Here is an 18,989-nt window from a genome sequence, read left to right on the forward strand (position 1 = left end):
ATCTTTCTGGCTTTAATTTTCAACATGTCGTGTCCCGTCAGCCAAAAATTCTACGCCCAGCACTGCTTCCTGGGGAGGAGTTTGTGACCGAGGGGCTGAGGGTGCTTTTGGATCCTGATGGCAGAGAAGAAGCTACTGGGGGGCTGCTGGGAGGCCCACATATCCTACCAGCAGAGGGAGCACTCTTCCTCACCACATACCGCATCATCTTCAAAGGCATTCCACACGACCCCCTGGGTAAGTTCACTCTGCACCAAATGAAGCTTTCAAAGATAACGGAAATACACTGTCATGGCCGTGTGCTATCAACCAATTCAAGTTGATAGGCCATTGAATTGCATCACAGCTGCCCTGGCCATACTTCTTCTGCATGTGTCATTGATCGTCCGTGCAGTGGGGGAGCAAGCAGTGATCCGAGCTTTCCCAATGTCAACCTTGACTAAGGAGAAGAAGATCAGCATCCAGAACCAGCTGCAGCAGAACATGCAGGAGGGGCTCCAGCTCCGTTCTGCATCCTTTCAGGTGATTACACAGAAGGTTTCTCCATACAGTGGTGTCTTGAGATACGAGTGACCAGTCTTTTTTGCGAGATATGAGCTGGCATTCAGGCAATTTGGGGGGCTTTGATTTGTGAGCACAAACTTGAGACATGAGCGCTCTTTGAGTGAATTTCTATTCTTATAATATTATTTTATGCTTTTGGTTTGTTGTTAGAAGTAGGGGGTTGAATAGATGAATGGCATTTCCATTCATTTCAATCATGAATTGAGATGACTTGAGATATGCATGAATGGCCTTTCCATTCATTTCAATCATGAATTGAGCTGACTTGAGATACGCACGTCTAAGAATAAATTCAACCTGTATCTGAAGGCACCGCTGTATTTTTACGACAGGTCTAACATCACTGTACATATGTCATTTGTATTTGTTTCAGTATTTGTTTATATTATTAATGTTATTATTTTGCAGTTGATAAAGGTGGCTTTCGACGAAGAGGTGAGCTCGGAGATGGTGGAGATGTTCAGGAAGCACATACAGCGGATCCGCTACCCACAATCCATCTTCAGCTCCTTTGCATTTGCTGCAGGGCAAACTCAACTTCAACTTATCCTTCCAAAGCAAAAAGAAAGGAACACTGGCTTTAGGTTGGTGGTTGACCTCTATTAGAGTAGTTTCAATTATTTTACAAAACTGAATTTCGCTATCTGGAGATAATAAGATCCAACAATTTGTTATCCTTTGAATGCAGCTGGAAGTGGTGGACAATTTTCACGTGGGGGGGAAAAAACATGCAAGTTGACTTGCGCTCTGCTTTGTTGTCGCTTCAGAACACTATCCAAAACTATTGTCAAGGGAGCCAAAAGAGCCAGTAAGATCACAATGGGCCGTGGTAGCCAGACCACACTGAAGAGGAATGACAGAGGCAGCAGAATGACTTGGCACGAAGATGATGATGTATCAAGTGAGCGGGGGAACAAAATGAAGTCCTTATTTGAGCCCAACTTGTAATCATAGGCTAAATGTCAAACTTCACCTCTGTATGTGTGCTACAGTATCAGATGATGGGGAACCACCACCTTGCAGCACTTTAAGAGCATCTGAGAAGTCCACCATGGAGCAACTGGTGGAGCAGTCCTGTTTCCGTGACTACCAGCGGATGGGCCTCGGTACTATCACAGCCAGCTCATCTCGCTCCAAGTCGGGCGACCAGTTTAGGATCACGGCTGTGAATAGGCTTTATTCACTTTGCCGCAGGTACGCCATATCTCAGCAAACGACACGTTAGACTTGAGGAGTTGACGTGTCGACTTTGCAACCCCTCAGTGATTGTTAGAGCTCAGAGACGACGATAATCAACCCCCATCAATTGCGGATTCTAGATCTGCTGTGCGGTTATTTTGTAGAATTTTTTTGTCCAGTTATAACTTAAGTTTTAATGTTTCTTTTAAGTGTAATTCCACTTTCAGCCATTAGATGACAGCAGACTTTTGTGTATAAAACTGTAAATTTGAAGATGAAAAGTGAAAACAGGAAAACATTTTTGCTCAAAAGATGAAGGGTGAATTGATTCAATACAATTCAGCCCACAGTGACACCTACACATTGTATGTTTGCCTAAGATATATTTATTTGTCTCAACTTCAGTTATCCGGGTCTACTGGTGGTTCCCCAGGCCATTCAAGACAGCAGTTTACACAAAGTGGCGCGATGTTACCGGCACAACCGTCTTCCTGTTGTGTGTTGGAAACATCCTCGCACTAAAGCTGTGCTGCTGCGCTCAGGAGGCTTCCACGGCAAAAGTGTGGTGGGATTGTTTAAGTCACAGAATCCCTCTTCAACAAGTGAGTCTCATTATAAGCATTTACTTTTCCACGACCTGTGTTTATATCGAAGGAATCCAACCTAATTTGTTTGAGGCATATCTCCCAACCAGTAAATCGGATCCAGAAATAAATTTCATGTGACCATTCTCAAGAAATTTTGGTTTAAGAGAAATGTGTTCTGATCTAGCGCCTGCATCGTCCTCCGAGTCATCCAGTAGCCTTGAACAAGAAAAGTATCTGCAAGCCATCCTTGACTCCATTCCCATTCACTTCAAGATGAACGGCCATAGCACCCTGTCGAACCGCTCCATCGTAGGCCTCTCGCCAGGTATGTGGATGATCACGATTTACGGCCTCCCTCTGGGACCATGTAGAGATGAAAAGCTGTGTTTGTTGTTTCTTAACTTCATCAACTTCAATTGTTCGGAAAAAGAGGCCAACTGAATTGTTTTGACACGGAGAAACTGCAAGCTTGCACATTTTAGTATTATTTTGGTTCATTCCTGGTCTATTCTGCTTCGCCATAAATCTCCCGAGTGTGTTTTCCCGGGTCATTGCTTATTTTATACCTGTTTACTGTGTGTGCGTGTGTTTTGTATGACAATGAAGCACTGTAGCTGATATTTGGTACCATTTGGAAGGAAACTCGTACAATAAAAGGTTATACAAAAAGCACAGGTCACTGCCCGGCCCATCCATCTCCTCAGACTTGTTTGTATCCTCCTCTCAAACTGCTTCTTTTTTTCCCCCCCTCTCACAAACAAGCAAATGCTGTATTGTTCCTCCATGTAAAGTGTTCTTACTGCTGCAGATATAGAACCAAATTTTCTGAGCTATTTTTGCCTAAACATGTAAGGCTTAATTGTTTTTCACTTGTTGACAAAAGAGTGCACAGTTGACGTTTTGTCTTGTTCTTCTGCCTCAGGCAAAATAACAATCCTGGCGTGTGTTTGTCTTACCCTTCTTGCATCATGTGTGAATGTTGTCCCCTCAGGGAGCGAAAGGAGAACATCCAGAATGCCAAAGATGGCTCCCGTCCATTTAGACATTCCCTTTTCAAGCAGCTTTACCAGAGGAGGTGAGTGTCATACAATGTTCTAACTTAAAAGGCAAAGATGCCAATTTGTTGTATTCACATCCACCGACTTTACGGAATATGACATCATGATGTACAGATTGTGAAATGTGCCGAGTTGACTGTCCAATGACTTGTATTAGCACGTTGTTAGATAAATATTTCTGTAAATGTAGTCACATAAGAATGTAAAGCATTCAGAGTCCATTAGCACTGAATGTTTTGTTTTGACCTAGTGGCATTGTGCTTGGCGTCGGTGCATGTCGGAGGAGTTAGTCATTACTTTAGATCAAGGTCAAAGGCGAAAACACGTTCAGGCTTACTCTTCATCTTGGAACAGACTACACAAGTTTGTCTATTCAGACAGTTATAACTCAAATAGATGCTAACAATGTGTTTGTCCGCAAAGGAAGAGGGAGAGGAGTGCCAAGAAAATGTCAAAAACTAATTGGTTCCATTCATCTGGCATTTGCAAACTTATGAAATAGGGGATTATATTGCTTCAGTCTTGCAGCACGTTCTTCTTTGAATCCAAACTGACCGCTCCAAAAGTGGCCGTAACCTTAATCGCCGCAGTGGGCGGCACACGTAATCCACCTCCAATTAATCGCCGCGCTCCCACATTAGTTCCTTGTACATTGCCAGCCTGACCTTTCCAAAAAATGTATCCACATTCCAGAGCAATCTGTCATAGCAATGATGGAATAAATGGAACAAGGATACATTTTTGTGATTACATTGCAGCTTGTTTGCAAGATTTCCATAAATGCATAAATGTTAGTGGAGAGTGAAACATTTCATACATCATCTCACTACCAAACATAACTACAGTATCAATATTGTGCATGCTACCCGTATCATTCATTTTCCAAATGTGAAGGTTCTTAACTGGGTCATGCAGTCTTTTGACCTTTAGCTGACTCTTCATTCTGACCACGCATGCCCGCCCGTACGCGATATGTCAAGCTGCAATGTTTTGATGACATTGACATTATTTTTCATGTTCATCTTGACCTCCTCCCCACAACCACCGCGCAGTGCTTGAGTACAGAGATAAACTATTCACTCACGCAAACCCAAAACCTACCAATAAGGAGAGAATCCACAACCAAGGTAGAGTGCAATTGCACCCCCCCCCCCCCCCCCCTCTCTCGCTCTCTCGTTCCTCTTTCAGGGCTGCGTTTCATTCTAACACCTCCTCTTTCCTCCCACAAACAAACCAGACACCAGGCGTATCGCTATTCTCCAAACTCCCTCTGAGCCACTAATGACTAATCATCACTGGAGTGAAATAAGTGCACCTTTGGGAGCTGCGGTTTTTCACAAACCCAAGTGGCCGCTCTGATCTGGCCTATTCCACGGCTAATATGTTGGCTCAGCAAGGCCCACTGTGGTCAGTTGGAAGCCGACTGCTGAGGGAAGGAAGCAGTTTATCCTGGCAGACTGTCATGAATCAAATGAAATGAGGCACCTCTGACCGTGCACGTAGTTCAACAAAGACAGCCCAGATAAAGTGTAAGTGTAATTCAAAAGGAATAAGTCATTCTAGTCCCAGCGAAGCAACAAGACAATAAACACCAATTGGTTGTAGGATTTCTCCATCATTCGTGACTTCAAACTGTCTGGGAGAATGTCTATTTCAGATGAAGATGTTTCATTTAGCTGGAGTCAAAGGTTGGCATTACAAGCGTTTATTTGTTTATTTTGGTAGGGTGGACCTTAGTTTATTTTTGTTCCTTCTTAATCACACCCAGACATTTTGGACCATTCCATATTTACAACTTTGGAGAGTTTAGTGTGGGAGAACAGTAGAACCCTGACCTCGAGGCCACGAAATCACTTTGAAATGAACTAGAACAAAGATTTTGAGTTATGCCCCTTTCATCAAAATGCTCATCTGAAATAACCGGATGCAACCCTCTCTGCTCAGCTTGATGGTTTGTTTTGATGGTTATGGTAGCAAACAGAAACTCAACTTGAAATAGTTAGAAGGGATTACTGTGATGTTTGGATGATCTTGCATGCTAGTTTTTCCCCGAGGAACTGCTTGTCAATTTGTTGACACGCTAGAAAACAATCCATCACCTCCTGCATCTAATATCTCACTGCCTGGTGCTCAAGGTACAAACTGTTTTTCTGGTAGATGTAAAAAATGAAGGTGTTTACATCATCCCTTGTGCTGCTGTGCATGTAAACTCCATCTGCATGTGTTGTTCATCACTCAGTCTTAGTTTGTTTGACAGCATGTGTACATCAGAGGCAATGGAACGCTCCCATGTGTTTGAATGAACCTGTGTGCGTGCGCGTGTGTTGTGATTTATGTGTGTGTTTCTCTGTCTGCAGGCATGTGGGCCAGTCTGCGCTCCAGCAGTAGGCTCAGCCAGCACCCACCCGCAGTGGATGTGGGCGCCAGACTAGCAGGGAAGGATTTGGCGCCCCCTGCAGGGAGTAACAGTCTACAAGCACAGCTACTCAAACAGCAAGCCGCGTTTTATGTGTTCGGTGAAAAGTCACATTTGAGGGTAAGAAACCAGTAGTTTGTTGTGTAACACACTTTATTTTGACACAAAATAAAAAAAATAGACCAGTTGCCCTAGAACAATAATTCCGTACCACTGTGCAAGATGAGGAGGTGTGTCGCAGGAAGAAGAAGATGGTCCAAAAATATATTTGCAAAAATGCAACCCACATAGTAAATAAATGACATGATAAACCTTTGCTGTGTGTTACAACCTTGTGCAGGGCCTCAGGGTTGACACCTCTCTGAACTGTGAACTGGTGCCGGTGGACTTTGCGGACATGCGGCAAGTGAAAAGCTCCTTTAAGAAGCTGTTGAGGGCGTGCGCTCCCAGTGCCAACTCCTCCGACTCTGAAGACTCTTTCCTCAAAGTCTTGGAGGACTCGGAATGGATCCTGCAGGTGACACCCTCTTTTCCAGGATGCTTTTTGTGTGATGTCATGTCGGTCATCGGCCTGGCCCTCTGTAGACTTTGTCCCTTTCCCGGATAAATATTCTTCACGGTCGAAAACGAGACAAGTAACAAAGCAACATTTATAAGGGATTTACTGCTGAGATTAATTGTTCATATGTTCATTTGTCACAGCTTCACAAGATCCTGCAGCTGGCTCTCATTCTAGTGGAGCTTCTGGACAGCGGCTCATCTGTGCTTCTCAGTCTGGAGGACGGCTGGGACATCACCACACAAGTGAGAATATTGCACAAGTAGTCCCTATTTTTTTTCCTCTTGAAGAAAAAAGCAGAAAAGAAGCCAAAGATGCATACGAATTCCAGTGAAAGAAAAGTGAGACAGTTTCTCTTAAACTTTCCTGAAATTGGAAAGTTGGCACTTTGAGAAACCAAAACACACATTTTGTCTTTTCCAAAAAGCATTAAAGCAGCCATACAAATGTAAAAATTATATTCACACCTACGGGAAAATTAGCCCAATTGTATTTTTTTGTATGCAGTAAATCACATGCATGAGGAAATCATGCAAAGTTTCCCCGAAAGGGTCGAGAGAGTTGAAACACAGGACCTTTGGCTGTGGCTGTAGACGTGTTAAGCACATGGCCTAGTGTGCTAAAGCCACTGTGCCAAAATGACTTAGCCTTCAACGACGGTTTAGCCTTGATGGAATTCAAGTATGCTTCATTCCTAACCGTCATACAGTAACTCCCATGATGAATGTGTAGATGCAGATTACCGTATTTGCCCGGAAGCGGAGTCTCTTCACATTAAAATTACACACAGAATAAGAATGGAATGTACGTTAACAAGTCAGCTGTTTTTATTGATGTCACTTGGGCAGAGGCAGACGTGTCCCACTTTTATCAGCACATAACTGCTCATGTTTTCATTCATTCTGATTTTGGTTCTTTGAGCATCGCTTTCTTAGCACTGCAAAACGTACCTGCGGAGTTAATCTGACACTTTTCGGAGAGGCCCACCGCTCTGGTTCAAATCTGCATGGTGTAGGTTCTGCGTCAACCAGGTTATGATAGTCTGCAAAATTTCAGTCAATGCAATAGGACTCTTGAATTTGCTTTTCTCACTCTAAATGCAAAAATTACTCGAGCAATTCCGCTGTACAGCTAACGATATAAACGGGTCTAATCCATCATTTCCATTCTAACACACGCTCTCTGAATTTCAAAGAATCTCTTAAAGCACTTAATGTGACACTTCGTGACCTCTTCTTGCTTTTCATGACGGGCGCTCTAATAGATTGGGTAAGCGCAACGTGAAACCTTACGGGCCGTGTCAAAAGCGATAGAGCTCCATGATATTGCTTTTGTTTTTCATGCCATGGTTAGCTTTCTTTTGAGTATCCCATTCCCAAACACGGTACAAAAGGAGTCAAAATATTCCAAGTACGGAGGGTTCGACGCCACTCTGGAACCGTGGCTGTATGAATCATAAATGTGTTTTCCTTGCTCATCTTTCCAGTTGATTGTGTCACCGTTGAACTGATCGTGCAAAGATGAATTATGAGAAGGCTTGAGGTTCTTAAAGCCTGATGTCACCGATTTGTGCTGAATTCAATCCGAATGGTTTTTGATTGCGGTTCCAGGCATGTAAACACTTGTCAGGGTCCTTTGGGGGTCCATGTTTCATCATGCTCATTGCTCATGTTTTCCGTGTTTGTACTGCAAGCGCGTGGCCATCAAAGTGTTTATGGGGTGTCTAAGCCCGCAGGCTGCTTTTTAAAGCAAACTTTGAGGGCCCTCTATGCCAGGTTGATGTTGGTCCTGGGGCATTCTCTATTTACGGGCCACCGGCTTCATCTCGCAAAGGTCCCGGTCAGGCCGGCGCAGCCAAATGGCATCCATATGCTCTGGCTGCTCTCGGCGGGCCAGCGACACCCAGCAGACACGGAGCGCAACTTTCTTCTCTGCCGTTCGTCCTCATTTTTGTCTCTGTGGTCTGCCTGTAATTTAAGTGTCTCGTATCTGTGCCAGGGCGCCAGCGGCTTTCTCCATCGCTCAGGGTTGGATGTTAGAGTGCAGCCCGCAGGCAAGCCATGAACCCCAATCACCCCTCTCATTCCATCTATGTCAGGGCTCATTAGAAGCGTTGGAGGTGACACGGGCAGGAAGGCCAGCCAAACATATTGTATGCGTGGGCAAGTGTAAGGAGCCTGAATTTAACTGGCCTGTTATATAAGTGTTATTGATAACAGATGATCAGATGGTTTGACATCAGGATCAGCTTCAAAGGCCAGGGGGTGCATGTGTGCCATGACAAATATGCCGAGCGCTGCTATGTGGCTGCTCTTTGAGCAGGCCGCCTCTTCCCTTCAGTGGCAAAATGCTTAAACGGCATATTTGCAAGAATAGATGGACTTGTTTCTGCTTCCATTGCAAACCAGGGATTTTTAAGGGGTCTTAAAGACAGTAAAATGGTCTTATCGAAATAGAAGAACCTGATCAAAACGATTGTATGAAATATCTTGTGAGCATTAAACCGTGTATCATTTCAACATTTATTACATATGTGGGACATACCAAAATCATGTACATGTCCATCCAATGAAACAAAGGTTTAAAATGACGGAAACATTTTTATCCACGAGCGCAGAGTTTGATTATCCTGCCACATTTTAATGATATAAAGTCACTGTGCAATGTTCAGGCAAATCCACCTTTTAATTGGCATTTAACTTTTTTGTGTCACATGTGCAGGTGGTGTCTTTAGTGCAGCTACTGAGCGACCCTTTCTACCGCACTCTGGAGGGCTTCCAGGTGCTGCTGGACAAAGAGTGGCTCTCCTTTGGCCACAAGTTTAGCCAACGAAGCAATCTGAGTCCCAGCAGTCAGGGCAGCGGCGTCACGCCCATCTTTCTGCAGTTCCTGGACTGTGTGCACCAGGTGAGCTCTTTATACCAACTCTTTCATATCTTCTTGATGAACTCATTGCATTCCCCAGGTGAAGAAGGCAACTAGCTAGCGCCAAACCATCCATTTGCTTTAGTTTTGCATTCTCAATCGCCAAGAATGAATGTGTGATGTCAGCTGTGCGAGGCTGTGGCCCAGATGCTGCTGCGCCGTGAACCCGCTCATCGTCAGTGCTCGCGTGTTGCGGCGTCTCTTTGCATTTGCAGCTACACGTGAAAGAGTACCGTTTGGGGGATTGAGAGGAAGGCTCGTATGTGCGTGTGAGGTTTTTGGAGGCGACTTTAAGAATCAAGTGCAAACACATGAGGATCACACTCAAATGCTTCCTTTAGACAATATGAATGTGCACCCCCACTTACATCAACACATACTTTCTGCATTTGTCTTCTGAAAGTGTAGTTTTGATTGCGGGCGGGGGAGGCAGGGGAGGGGGCCCGCGGGGGGTCTCTGGAGCATTCTAAACAACGCGATTTCAGATAAGAGCTGCAAATAGAAGTGCCTCATGTCCAAAACAGCTGTTGTTTTCGCCAGTAGACCCAGGTGGCCTCAAACGTTCAATGGCCACTTCACACTACTGGGTGGGAAGAATGGCGCCGGACGCCGGCTGGCTAGCTTTGGATCGTGCAGTCATGACATAGTTTGCCCTCAAAAGACCATCAGCAGTTCTTTCCAGTTCAAAATTGCTCATTCAGGCTCTGCAGTGGCACCAAGCCACTATGACATGATCCAGCTGTCCTACTAGCTTCCTTCATCCGGTCTAGCCAGTACTCTGCAAATGTAAAAGAAATGCATTACTAGCCCGTGCCCTCTTTCGGATCTCACTGGTGATCTGCAAGTTGGTTAACGTCCTGCTTCAGTCACAACTGTAAGAAAAAAATGAGAGATGTTGGGTTTGTAACGTTATTCCCAACACTGTATGAACTGCTTGTGTCTATTTGTGTGTATCAGATTTTAATGCAGCATCCTGCGGAGTTTGAGTTTAATCAGTACTATCTCAAGTTCCTGGCCTATCACCACATCTCCAACCGCTTCAAGAACTTCCTGTTGGACTCTGACTACGAGCGCTTGGAACATGGTTGGTGTTCTTTTGCTGTTTAAACAAGCAGAGATTGATTTTTTTTTTCTTCAATGTATTTTGATTAATATGTATGTTAAATAGACACATTGTTATTGGCTTTATCATCCCGCCCGTTTCTCATTCACACTCCCCAGCCAGATAAAAGAGTTCCTTTTGTTTCAACGCAAAGAAAGCAATCTGTGGTATCAGTCATTCTTATTTCTCCAAAATGTCTGGCCTGACAGGGTTGTTATTTGACGATAAGGGTGACAAGCAGGCGAGGAAAGGCATCTGCATCTGGGAGTGCATCAACAGGATGCATCGGCGCAGTCCAATCTTCTTCAACTATCTCTACAATGCATCAGAGAGCGAAGTGAGTTTCTCTCTCTAGGGCTGCAATTTGTCACGGTGCTTTTTCATCCTCACTCGAGATGATCACTTTGGATGCTTTGGGTCTGTGTTCTCTGCCTTTGTACCATAACACTAACACTTGATGGTTCCCAAATGTCCATTTCTAACCGCTTATTCAATTGGGGAGAAAGAACAGATGTTAGAATGCAATGAAATTCTTACTTTCATGCTTCTCTTCAAGAGAAGAAGAAAATGCACGTATATATGTAATGCCTTTTTGATCTCGTAGAGCATCCTCAAACCTTCGGTGGCCATCCCCACCCTAACTAAATGGGACTTCTTCACTGACGAGACGCTTTCGACGGGGCCGTGTTACGACTGGAGACTGATGGCGACGAGGTCCGACAGCTCTGAGGAGCCCCACACCATCTCCAGCAGCAAGAGGAGAATCGTGTGGCCTTGCTACAGTAGCGTGAGCCGTGCTCAGCCCGACGCCATCACCAAGCTGCTCGCTGTAAGACTCGCAAAGGTCGCACTGGTTTCTCGTCGGCCAGTTTTTATTAACCCGTCGTTTTCATATACTGCAGGACATTGAGAAGCTGGAGGGAGAGCTTAACCAGACCCCCGAGAGATGGCAAACCACTCTGGACCGAGTCCTCATTAGTATCCAGGAAGACCTTAAACAAGAAGCAAGTGTAAGGCAGACTGTCTATGCATCCAGATTTTATAGCACATCCTGATTTGAGTTAGAAGTAAAAAAACGATCCCACCAATCTCTGATTCCATTCCCCTCAAAGGCCTAAAAATATGGTACATCCACATCACATGTTGCCGTCTTTGTCCCATTTTGTAGCTCTGCAAGCAGTCGCTGTCCATTTCTGGCCTCATTCCCACATCCAGCCTGCAGGCTCTCCAGCGCCGCTCCATGCTGCACCTGCCTGACAGCAGCCTTGCGGAGGACCACGGCACGGCCACGTCCAACGGGATCAACCGCCGCGCTGCCACGCTTTACAACCAGTTCACCCCCAAGAGTGAGGAGAACAGGTGGGTCGTTTCACAGATGGCTTACAACAAAGTACAGTAGTGTCTGTATTCCAGTGTGTCCGCATGCTGCATTGACCTTAAATTGTAGAAATCGTACATGAGAACTTCACACCCTCAGTGTTGATACCTGATCATTCTAATTGATTTACTTTCATGTGCACAACATGTGTGACTGTTTGAATAGCTTTGTTAGAACGTTCAAACCCGGATGTAAATCTCCAAAGAACATGTGTGGAACTCTTCAAGGAACTCGCAGCTGGCCCCCTCCCATCACAGCAGGAACGCAATGTACGGAGTGCTGTGTGGGGTCACACTATGTTCGTGTGCGCTACATCATGCTAATAGCATCCACCACATATGGAAAGCTGTCTGTGAGGACAAAGATCATACTAGTACATGAAGCTTTAGCTGCATATCAAGGCTATCGGTTACCAGTAAATGCTCAAACAGCTTTCCGTACGCGCAGGTCGTACGAGGGTGTCCTGTACAAACGTGGAGCCCTGCTGAAAGGTTGGAAGCCTCGCTGGTTCGTGCTGGACATCACCAAGCACCAGGTGAAGAAACCCTCCCCTAGGGGGTGCCGGAGAGGCCGACGTTTGTGACGCAGTTATTTTGTCTTGGCAGATGAGGTACTACGACACTGGCGAGGACAACAACTGTCGAGGTCACATCGAGCTGGCGGAGGTGGAGTCGGTGCTCTTCGCTGCCCCGACCACAGGCGCTCCCAAACACATCAGTGAAAAGGCTTTTTTTGACGTGAGTCATGCCGGTGCTTTGCGTGTTTCACATATATAGAATACATCAATACATTTTTTCAATTATGCTGTCTGTGTGTGTGTTTTTTTCCTTAGTTGAAGACCACCAAGAGAGTGTACAATTTCTGTGCACCAGACGCAGCCAGCGCTCAGCTGTGGATGGACAAGATCCAGAACTGCATCTCTGACGCATGAGCCGCACCGCCAAGAGGTCAAGCGAGGTTATCCGTGCCACGCCGTGCCGGGTGGGCCAGCGGGCAACATCAGAGATGGCTCATCATCCCCTCTTTCAGACATTTTTCTTTTTAGGGACCGCAGCCGCCAGCACAACTCTCCCCTGTACCACCTCCAAGCAATATGATTCGCTGGCCAACAAAATTGTGGGCGCCTTTTTGTAAGAGAAGAAGTTCTATTTCCCTACCAGGAGAAGTTACTGCTGCTTCGTGTTTAATGCACAACATGCAAGGCAATTAGTTGCACTTAGGAACCGTATGCACTCCCGAAGTGAGGCAAAAGCCATTTTGTTAGCTTTTCCATTCACACTACATGTAAGTTGACCTGCAGCCAGGTTACATGTTCAATTAAAGATGAAAGACAAACAACAATTTGCACAGCCAGTTCAAAAGTTACCTGATGTTCGTTTTGTATTTAAATGTTTTTGTTAAGTGTCCATCAGGCCGAATGACGTCGTTTGCGTGGCTTGTAAATTATTTTTTTAGGAACCAATTCTGTGTACTTATTTGTGTAAATATTTGTGAAGCCTTTCTCTCTTGTAAAGCAAACACTTTCTAACTTTCCTGATGTGACTAATAATGTTTTTTTGTTTTTTAAAAGTTACTGGTGCAAATACCAATGTGGCCTGTTCCTCTTTGTCAAAGATGAGTTTTTGTCTTTTTAAAGCTTTTAATGAAACAAATATGTCTTTCACTATTGCATCAAAAGAAAATGAAGCTATTCAAAGATATCAGAAGCGTTGTTACGGTATATTTTTACTGTGTACTTGTGCAGACACTAATTGTTTTTTTCTTTGGGAAATAAATCAACTATACTTGAAATGCACATTGTATTCTTACTGGTGCTTTCACAATAGAAGAACCTGAGCATCTTAGTTTGCATCAGCGCTTATCAGGAACAGTTGTGACATGCAGTTAGCCAGCTAGCTAGCTTCCTTTCAGATATTGCACTGGCGTGTCCGCTTTAGAGCACTTTGCAGTTGGCTGTGAGTAAATGCTGATAGATAACTAGCTACCCAAAAAATATTTTTTAATACATTTCTTTGAAATCATAACTAACCCTAGTAAAGTCAAATCCGTTCCAGAAGGCGGTTCGAGAAGTGAATCGGTCGGATTCCGAATCTATTTTCCCATTACAAATAATGGAAAATGTTTTAATCCGTTCCGAGACTAAACAAAACGCATTTTTAAGCATTGTTTTCATTTGCGCCATTTTGTCCGATCGCGCAACTGCAGCGCACGCACCGCAGAACGCGCAACCATAGCGCGCCGCCGACCGCGCAACTGCACAGCGCTGGTCGCATTATGGTGACAGAGCCGTCGCCCAGGATCGCCACAAATGGCAACAGGCTCTCCGAAACGGGCTGCAGACCTACGAAATCACCCTGGCTCAACATCGAGAAACGAAAAGGAAATTGAGGAAGCAGCAAGCCACCATGCCCCCACCTCCACCGGGTCTGGCCCACATCTGTAACATCTGTGGCCGTGTCTGCCTCTCACGGATAGGACTCACCAGCCACAGCAGACGCTGTGCAAAGAACACCTAACCTCCAGACACAAGAAATCTATGGTCTTTCGAGACTGTGATGCCGATGATGGATGGAGTAATCTTGATTTTATAACATTTATAGTAGTTCTTCAATAACGTGTATGGATATATACGCATAAATATTGTTATCCGATATATCTACTGCAATTTCACATTAGATTGCTGGTTTGAAATTTACTTTTAATATTATTATTATTATTTTATTTTTTTAAATAAACATTTACGTTAAAACTTGTCTGGTGTTTTATTCCTTGTTTTTATATTTGCCAATTAAAACATAAAATTTGATATTTGGTTAACTGCTTTATATGACAATATATGTTAAACGTTGTTATATGAGTTGGTGTCCCCCAACATAACAAATGTCGGCATAACGTATTTTTTTTTCAACCTTTTATTCAAACACAAACACATTCGGTATAATAACACCATCAACTACAATCCAACAAATACAAAATTAAAAATTCAATGTCGGCATAACGTGTGTCGGCTGGCATAGCAGCAACGCTGTCTGTCACTCACTCGTGAATCTTCGCGAACGAACCTGAAAATCGTGGTGTACCTAATAGAGTGTCCGAATGACGTCACAGATCAACCAGCCAATCAGAAAGTGGGGGTGAGGGCGGGTGTGGCACTTTTCACTTTCATTTAAGCTTTGACCATGATTTTTCCCTAATGAATTGGCCTGTTATTAGGAACACCTGAAAATGGCGGTGTACCTAATGGAGTGTCCGAGTGACGTCACAGATCAAACAGCCAATCAGAAAGTGGGGGTGAGGGCGGGTGTGGCACTTTTCACTTAAACCAGGGGTGTCGACCTCCAGTCCTCGAGGGGCCGCATTCCAATATGTTTTCCAAGTTACCCTCGTTAAACACACCTGCGTGAAAAGATTTAGCTATTTTCACGTTCTGCAGGAGCTAAAACTTTTCACGCAGGTGCACTTAACGAGGGACTCTTGGAAAACATGTTGGAATGCGGCCCCGAGGACTAGAGCTTGACACCTGTGACCTTTGACCATGATATTTCCCTAATAAAGTGGCCTGTTATTAGGTACACTTGAAAATGGCGGTGTACCTAATGGAGTGTCCGAGTGACGTCACAGATCAAACAGCCAATCAGAAAGTGGGGGTGAGGGCGGGTGTGGCACTTTTCACTTAAACCAGGGGTGTCGACCTCCAGTCCTCGAGGGGCCGCGTTCCAATATGTTTTCCAAGTTACCCTCGTTAAACACACCTGCGTGAAAAGATTTAGCTATTTTCACGTTCTGCAGGAGCTAAAACTTTTCACGCAGGTGCACTTAACGAGGGACTCTTGGAAAACATGTTGGAATGCGGCCCTGAGGACTAGAGCTTGACACCTGTGACCTTTGACCATGATATTTCCCTAATAAAGTGGCCTGTTATTAGGTACACTTGAAAATGGCGGTGTACCTAATGGAGTGTCCAAGTGACGTCACAGATCAAACAGCCAATCAGAAAGTGGGGGTGAGGGCGGGTGTGGCACTTTTCACTTAAACCAGGGGTGTCGACCTCCAGCCCTCGAGGGGCCGCGTTCCAATATGTTTTCCAAGTTACCCTCGTTAAACACACCTGCGTGAAAAGATTTAGCTATGTTCATGTTCTGCAGGAGCTAAAACTTTTCACGCAGGTGCACTTAACGAGGGAATCTTGGAAAACATGTTGGAATGCGGCCCCAAGGACTAGAGCTTGACACCTGTGACCTTTTGACCATGATATTTCCCTAATAAAATGGCCTGTTATTAGGTACACTTGAAAGATGCTTAAGTGGAATGCACATCACTGGTACAAAAGAGTGCAGACGGCCATTAGTCGCCAGGTTGAAATAGCCGACTGGTTAGTGACACGGGGTCTCACTTGGTGAGATCATGGTTCGATCCCAGGTGTGAGCATGTACCTCAATGTGCTTTTAGAATTGGAACCTCGCTTTGTATGCATATACGCAATCAAATGCAAGTATTTATGTGTAAATCCATGAGGTGGCCCCGCCCCTAAATTGGCGGAGCAAACCAATGGATTACGCCCACTACCTCGGAAGCTGGGTGGAATTCAGCGTTGCTGCTATGCCAGCCGACACACGTTATGCCGACGTTGATGTTTTAATTTTGTATTTGTTGGACTGTAGTTGATGGTGTTATTATACCGAATGTGTTTCTGTTTGAATAAAGGGTTGAAAGAAAATAGGTTGTTATTTTGGGGGACACCAACTCATATAACAACGTTAAACACATAGTCATATAAAGCAATTAACCAAAATGTCTGATTTTTATGTTTTAATTGGCGAATATAAAAACAAGGAATAAAACACCAGACAAGTAAGTAAACATAAATGTTTATTTAAAAATAATAATAATAATCATATTAAAAGTACATTTCAAACCAGCAATCTAATGTGAAATTGCAGTAGATATATTGGATAACAAAATTTAGGCGTATATATGCATACACGTTATTGAAAAACTACTATAAGTGTTATAAAATCAAGATTACCCAAAGAGAAGCATACTCTCCCCGTTGTTGCATAACGGCACATCCCTTCATGCAATAAAGTTAGCCTTTAGCTTGGAGAAAACGTGCATAAAAGAAGTGGTGTTTCAGTGAGTGCACTGTTCTTTCTTTCCTTGGCAAATCGTAAATCGACATTCTGGCTTACATAGTTCACGCCAGGAGGGAGACGCAACACGTTCACTGACTGATCCGTTGATGCACGGGAAGGCATTTCACCCATTAACTCGTTCGCGAACGGGAAAGTCAGGATTCATTCCCTCACTGATCCATTCTCGCGATGAACTGGAAATGCAAATCACTCACTCACTGACTCGTTCCCTCACAGTGAACGGGAAATGCAATTCACGACTCATTCGTGCACGGGAAGTTACGTCATTTTCTTCTTCGTTTTGTTTTACGGCGAGGTGGCACCAGCTTCAATGGGCATTACCGACACCTACTGGTTGAAGTCATATGAACTGAAAACCGAGGTTTGACTGATGCCCCATTGGCCCCACCATCTGCACGCCCCTACTGACTGACCCCTGATATGGGGAGAAGCCATCTCACCATATTTAATTGAAGGCCTTCCAGCAGGAAATGTGGAAACATGCCATGGCCACAGACCTTTTCCTCACTGTTGCATTCCCGCAATGTGAGCCCATGAGGAGGATGCAAATATTTGCTGTAATCCACTTGGACAAGCACGCATCAATGATGTTATGTAAGTACAACATGGCCAAGAATACTTCTCGTACGGCAAACACAGCCCCCCATGTGGCTTGTAAATTGGGCAAAGGAACCTATCCAGTATTCTGGGATGATCTCAGCTATCATTATGCCTCACTCACATGCACGCACGCACACATTTGTTTAACTCCTTGCATTGTGCAGTGGAACTTAAAGGTTTGGAAAATAAAAAATGGATAGACAAAACCTGAGTTAAAAACTGCTTTGTATTTGTTTATGTGGTATATCTTCTTCTCTTCAGGGTGGCACAGTGAGCACTGGTTAGCAAGTTTGCCTCACAGAACAGAGCGTGCGGGTTCGATTCCGGCGTTGGCCTTTTTGTGTGGAGTTTGCATGTCTTCATGTTCCTGTGTGGGTTTCCTCTGGGTAGCCCGGTTTCCTCCCACATCCCAAAAATGCATGCATGGTAGGCCGATGGAGCACTCCAAACTGCCCGTAAGTGTGATTGTGAGAGCAAATTTGTTTATGGCTGGCAACCAGTTCAAGGTGTCCCCCAAGTACCCCAAGTCAGTTGTGAGGATCATAAGCGATTCAGAAAATGGTTGGATCTTCTTTTCTTCAATATGACTGACTTATTTGTAACTTACTTGGCCGACTTCATTCACAACTTTTGATAATATCGTATGCACCTGCATAAAACAAAGTTTTTTCAAAAATGCAGTAAAAGCAGCAAATATCATAAAATACATTTCTGGCGTCTGTACATTGCCGCGAATGGGTCGTAAACTAGAACAAGGCCTGAGAGGGTTCATGCTCGTGTGTCTTGTTGATGCGTTGCTGTGGACTCTGTGGGTGAAACTTTTGGCCCGTGAGGTCACCCGGCAAAGATGCATCTGTCAATTTTTTTTTTTTTTTTTGCAGAAGAATGTTCCCAATCAGATTGGATGAGATGTTGAAGATGAATCCAAATGAATTCGTTGCGGGTGATTTGGGGGGGGAAACATGAGGCGAGACAACTGGAGATGTTCTCCGCGCTGGAATGCTTGTGTGATTGTGAAAGTTGGACATGCAGGGGAGAGAAAAAGCCCCCACTTTTTTTCTTTTTTTTTGCTGAGATATAAAATACTTTGCATTGAAGAACTAATACATCCTTAACCCTTCATGAGTAGCCACCTCTGTATCGCCTAAACACACGCCCAATTTGTCACAGCAGCTGTCCCTGCAAATTCAATTGAAATTGGGCTGTGCTGATTTTGGTGCATCAAATAAATTCTCAGGATGTGCTCGAGTACGAGTCATTGCTGTTTGGTGCGTTAAATGAGCTTGTGAAATGTCCGATTTTGTGTGTAGTCTTTAACACACTTCGAGTCTACCGATGAACGTGTGTGAGAGAAGGCGTGGTTCTTGTGAACAAGGTGTCTTCCTTCCATAAAAAAAAGCCACGGCAATTACTCATATTTCATAAAAAATTAGATCGCCATTGTGTCAGTGGTGATATGCAATCATGT

At 44.4% G+C, this 18,989-nt stretch overlaps 1 protein-coding gene across 2 annotated transcripts in view; it reads left to right on the top strand.

The window, feature by feature from the left end:
- Positions 1–13,563, top strand: part of sbf2 (SET binding factor 2) — a 61,283-nt gene extending 47,720 nt beyond the window's left edge. Inside the window, exons 22-42 of one of the 2 annotated variants that reach the window (XM_037246873.1) lie at positions 42–237; positions 395–522; positions 973–1,148; positions 1,332–1,465; positions 1,557–1,758; positions 2,149–2,345; positions 2,515–2,655; positions 3,322–3,405; positions 4,441–4,515; positions 5,746–5,924; positions 6,145–6,321; positions 6,507–6,608; positions 9,085–9,270; positions 10,246–10,372; positions 10,600–10,727; positions 10,995–11,219; positions 11,293–11,400; positions 11,559–11,749; positions 12,216–12,303; positions 12,374–12,505; positions 12,601–13,563. In XM_037246873.1, the coding sequence (XP_037102768.1) occupies positions 42–237; positions 395–522; positions 973–1,148; positions 1,332–1,465; positions 1,557–1,758; positions 2,149–2,345; positions 2,515–2,655; positions 3,322–3,405; positions 4,441–4,515; positions 5,746–5,924; positions 6,145–6,321; positions 6,507–6,608; positions 9,085–9,270; positions 10,246–10,372; positions 10,600–10,727; positions 10,995–11,219; positions 11,293–11,400; positions 11,559–11,749; positions 12,216–12,303; positions 12,374–12,505; positions 12,601–12,699 (3,075 nt within the window). In that variant the 3' untranslated portion in view covers positions 12,700–13,563. The remainder of the gene's footprint in view (positions 1–41; positions 238–394; positions 523–972; positions 1,149–1,331; positions 1,466–1,556; positions 1,759–2,148; positions 2,346–2,514; positions 2,656–3,321; positions 3,406–4,440; positions 4,516–5,745; positions 5,925–6,144; positions 6,322–6,506; positions 6,609–9,084; positions 9,271–10,245; positions 10,373–10,599; positions 10,728–10,994; positions 11,220–11,292; positions 11,401–11,558; positions 11,750–12,215; positions 12,304–12,373; positions 12,506–12,600) is intronic. The other variant, XM_037246874.1, reaches the window with a different exon arrangement.
- The last annotated feature ends 5,426 nt before the right edge of the window (positions 13,564–18,989 follow it).

Source organism: Syngnathus acus, chromosome 3 (assembly GCF_901709675.1).
Source record: "Syngnathus acus chromosome 3, fSynAcu1.2, whole genome shotgun sequence".
NCBI classification, from domain to species: domain Eukaryota; kingdom Metazoa; phylum Chordata; class Actinopteri; order Syngnathiformes; family Syngnathidae; genus Syngnathus; species Syngnathus acus.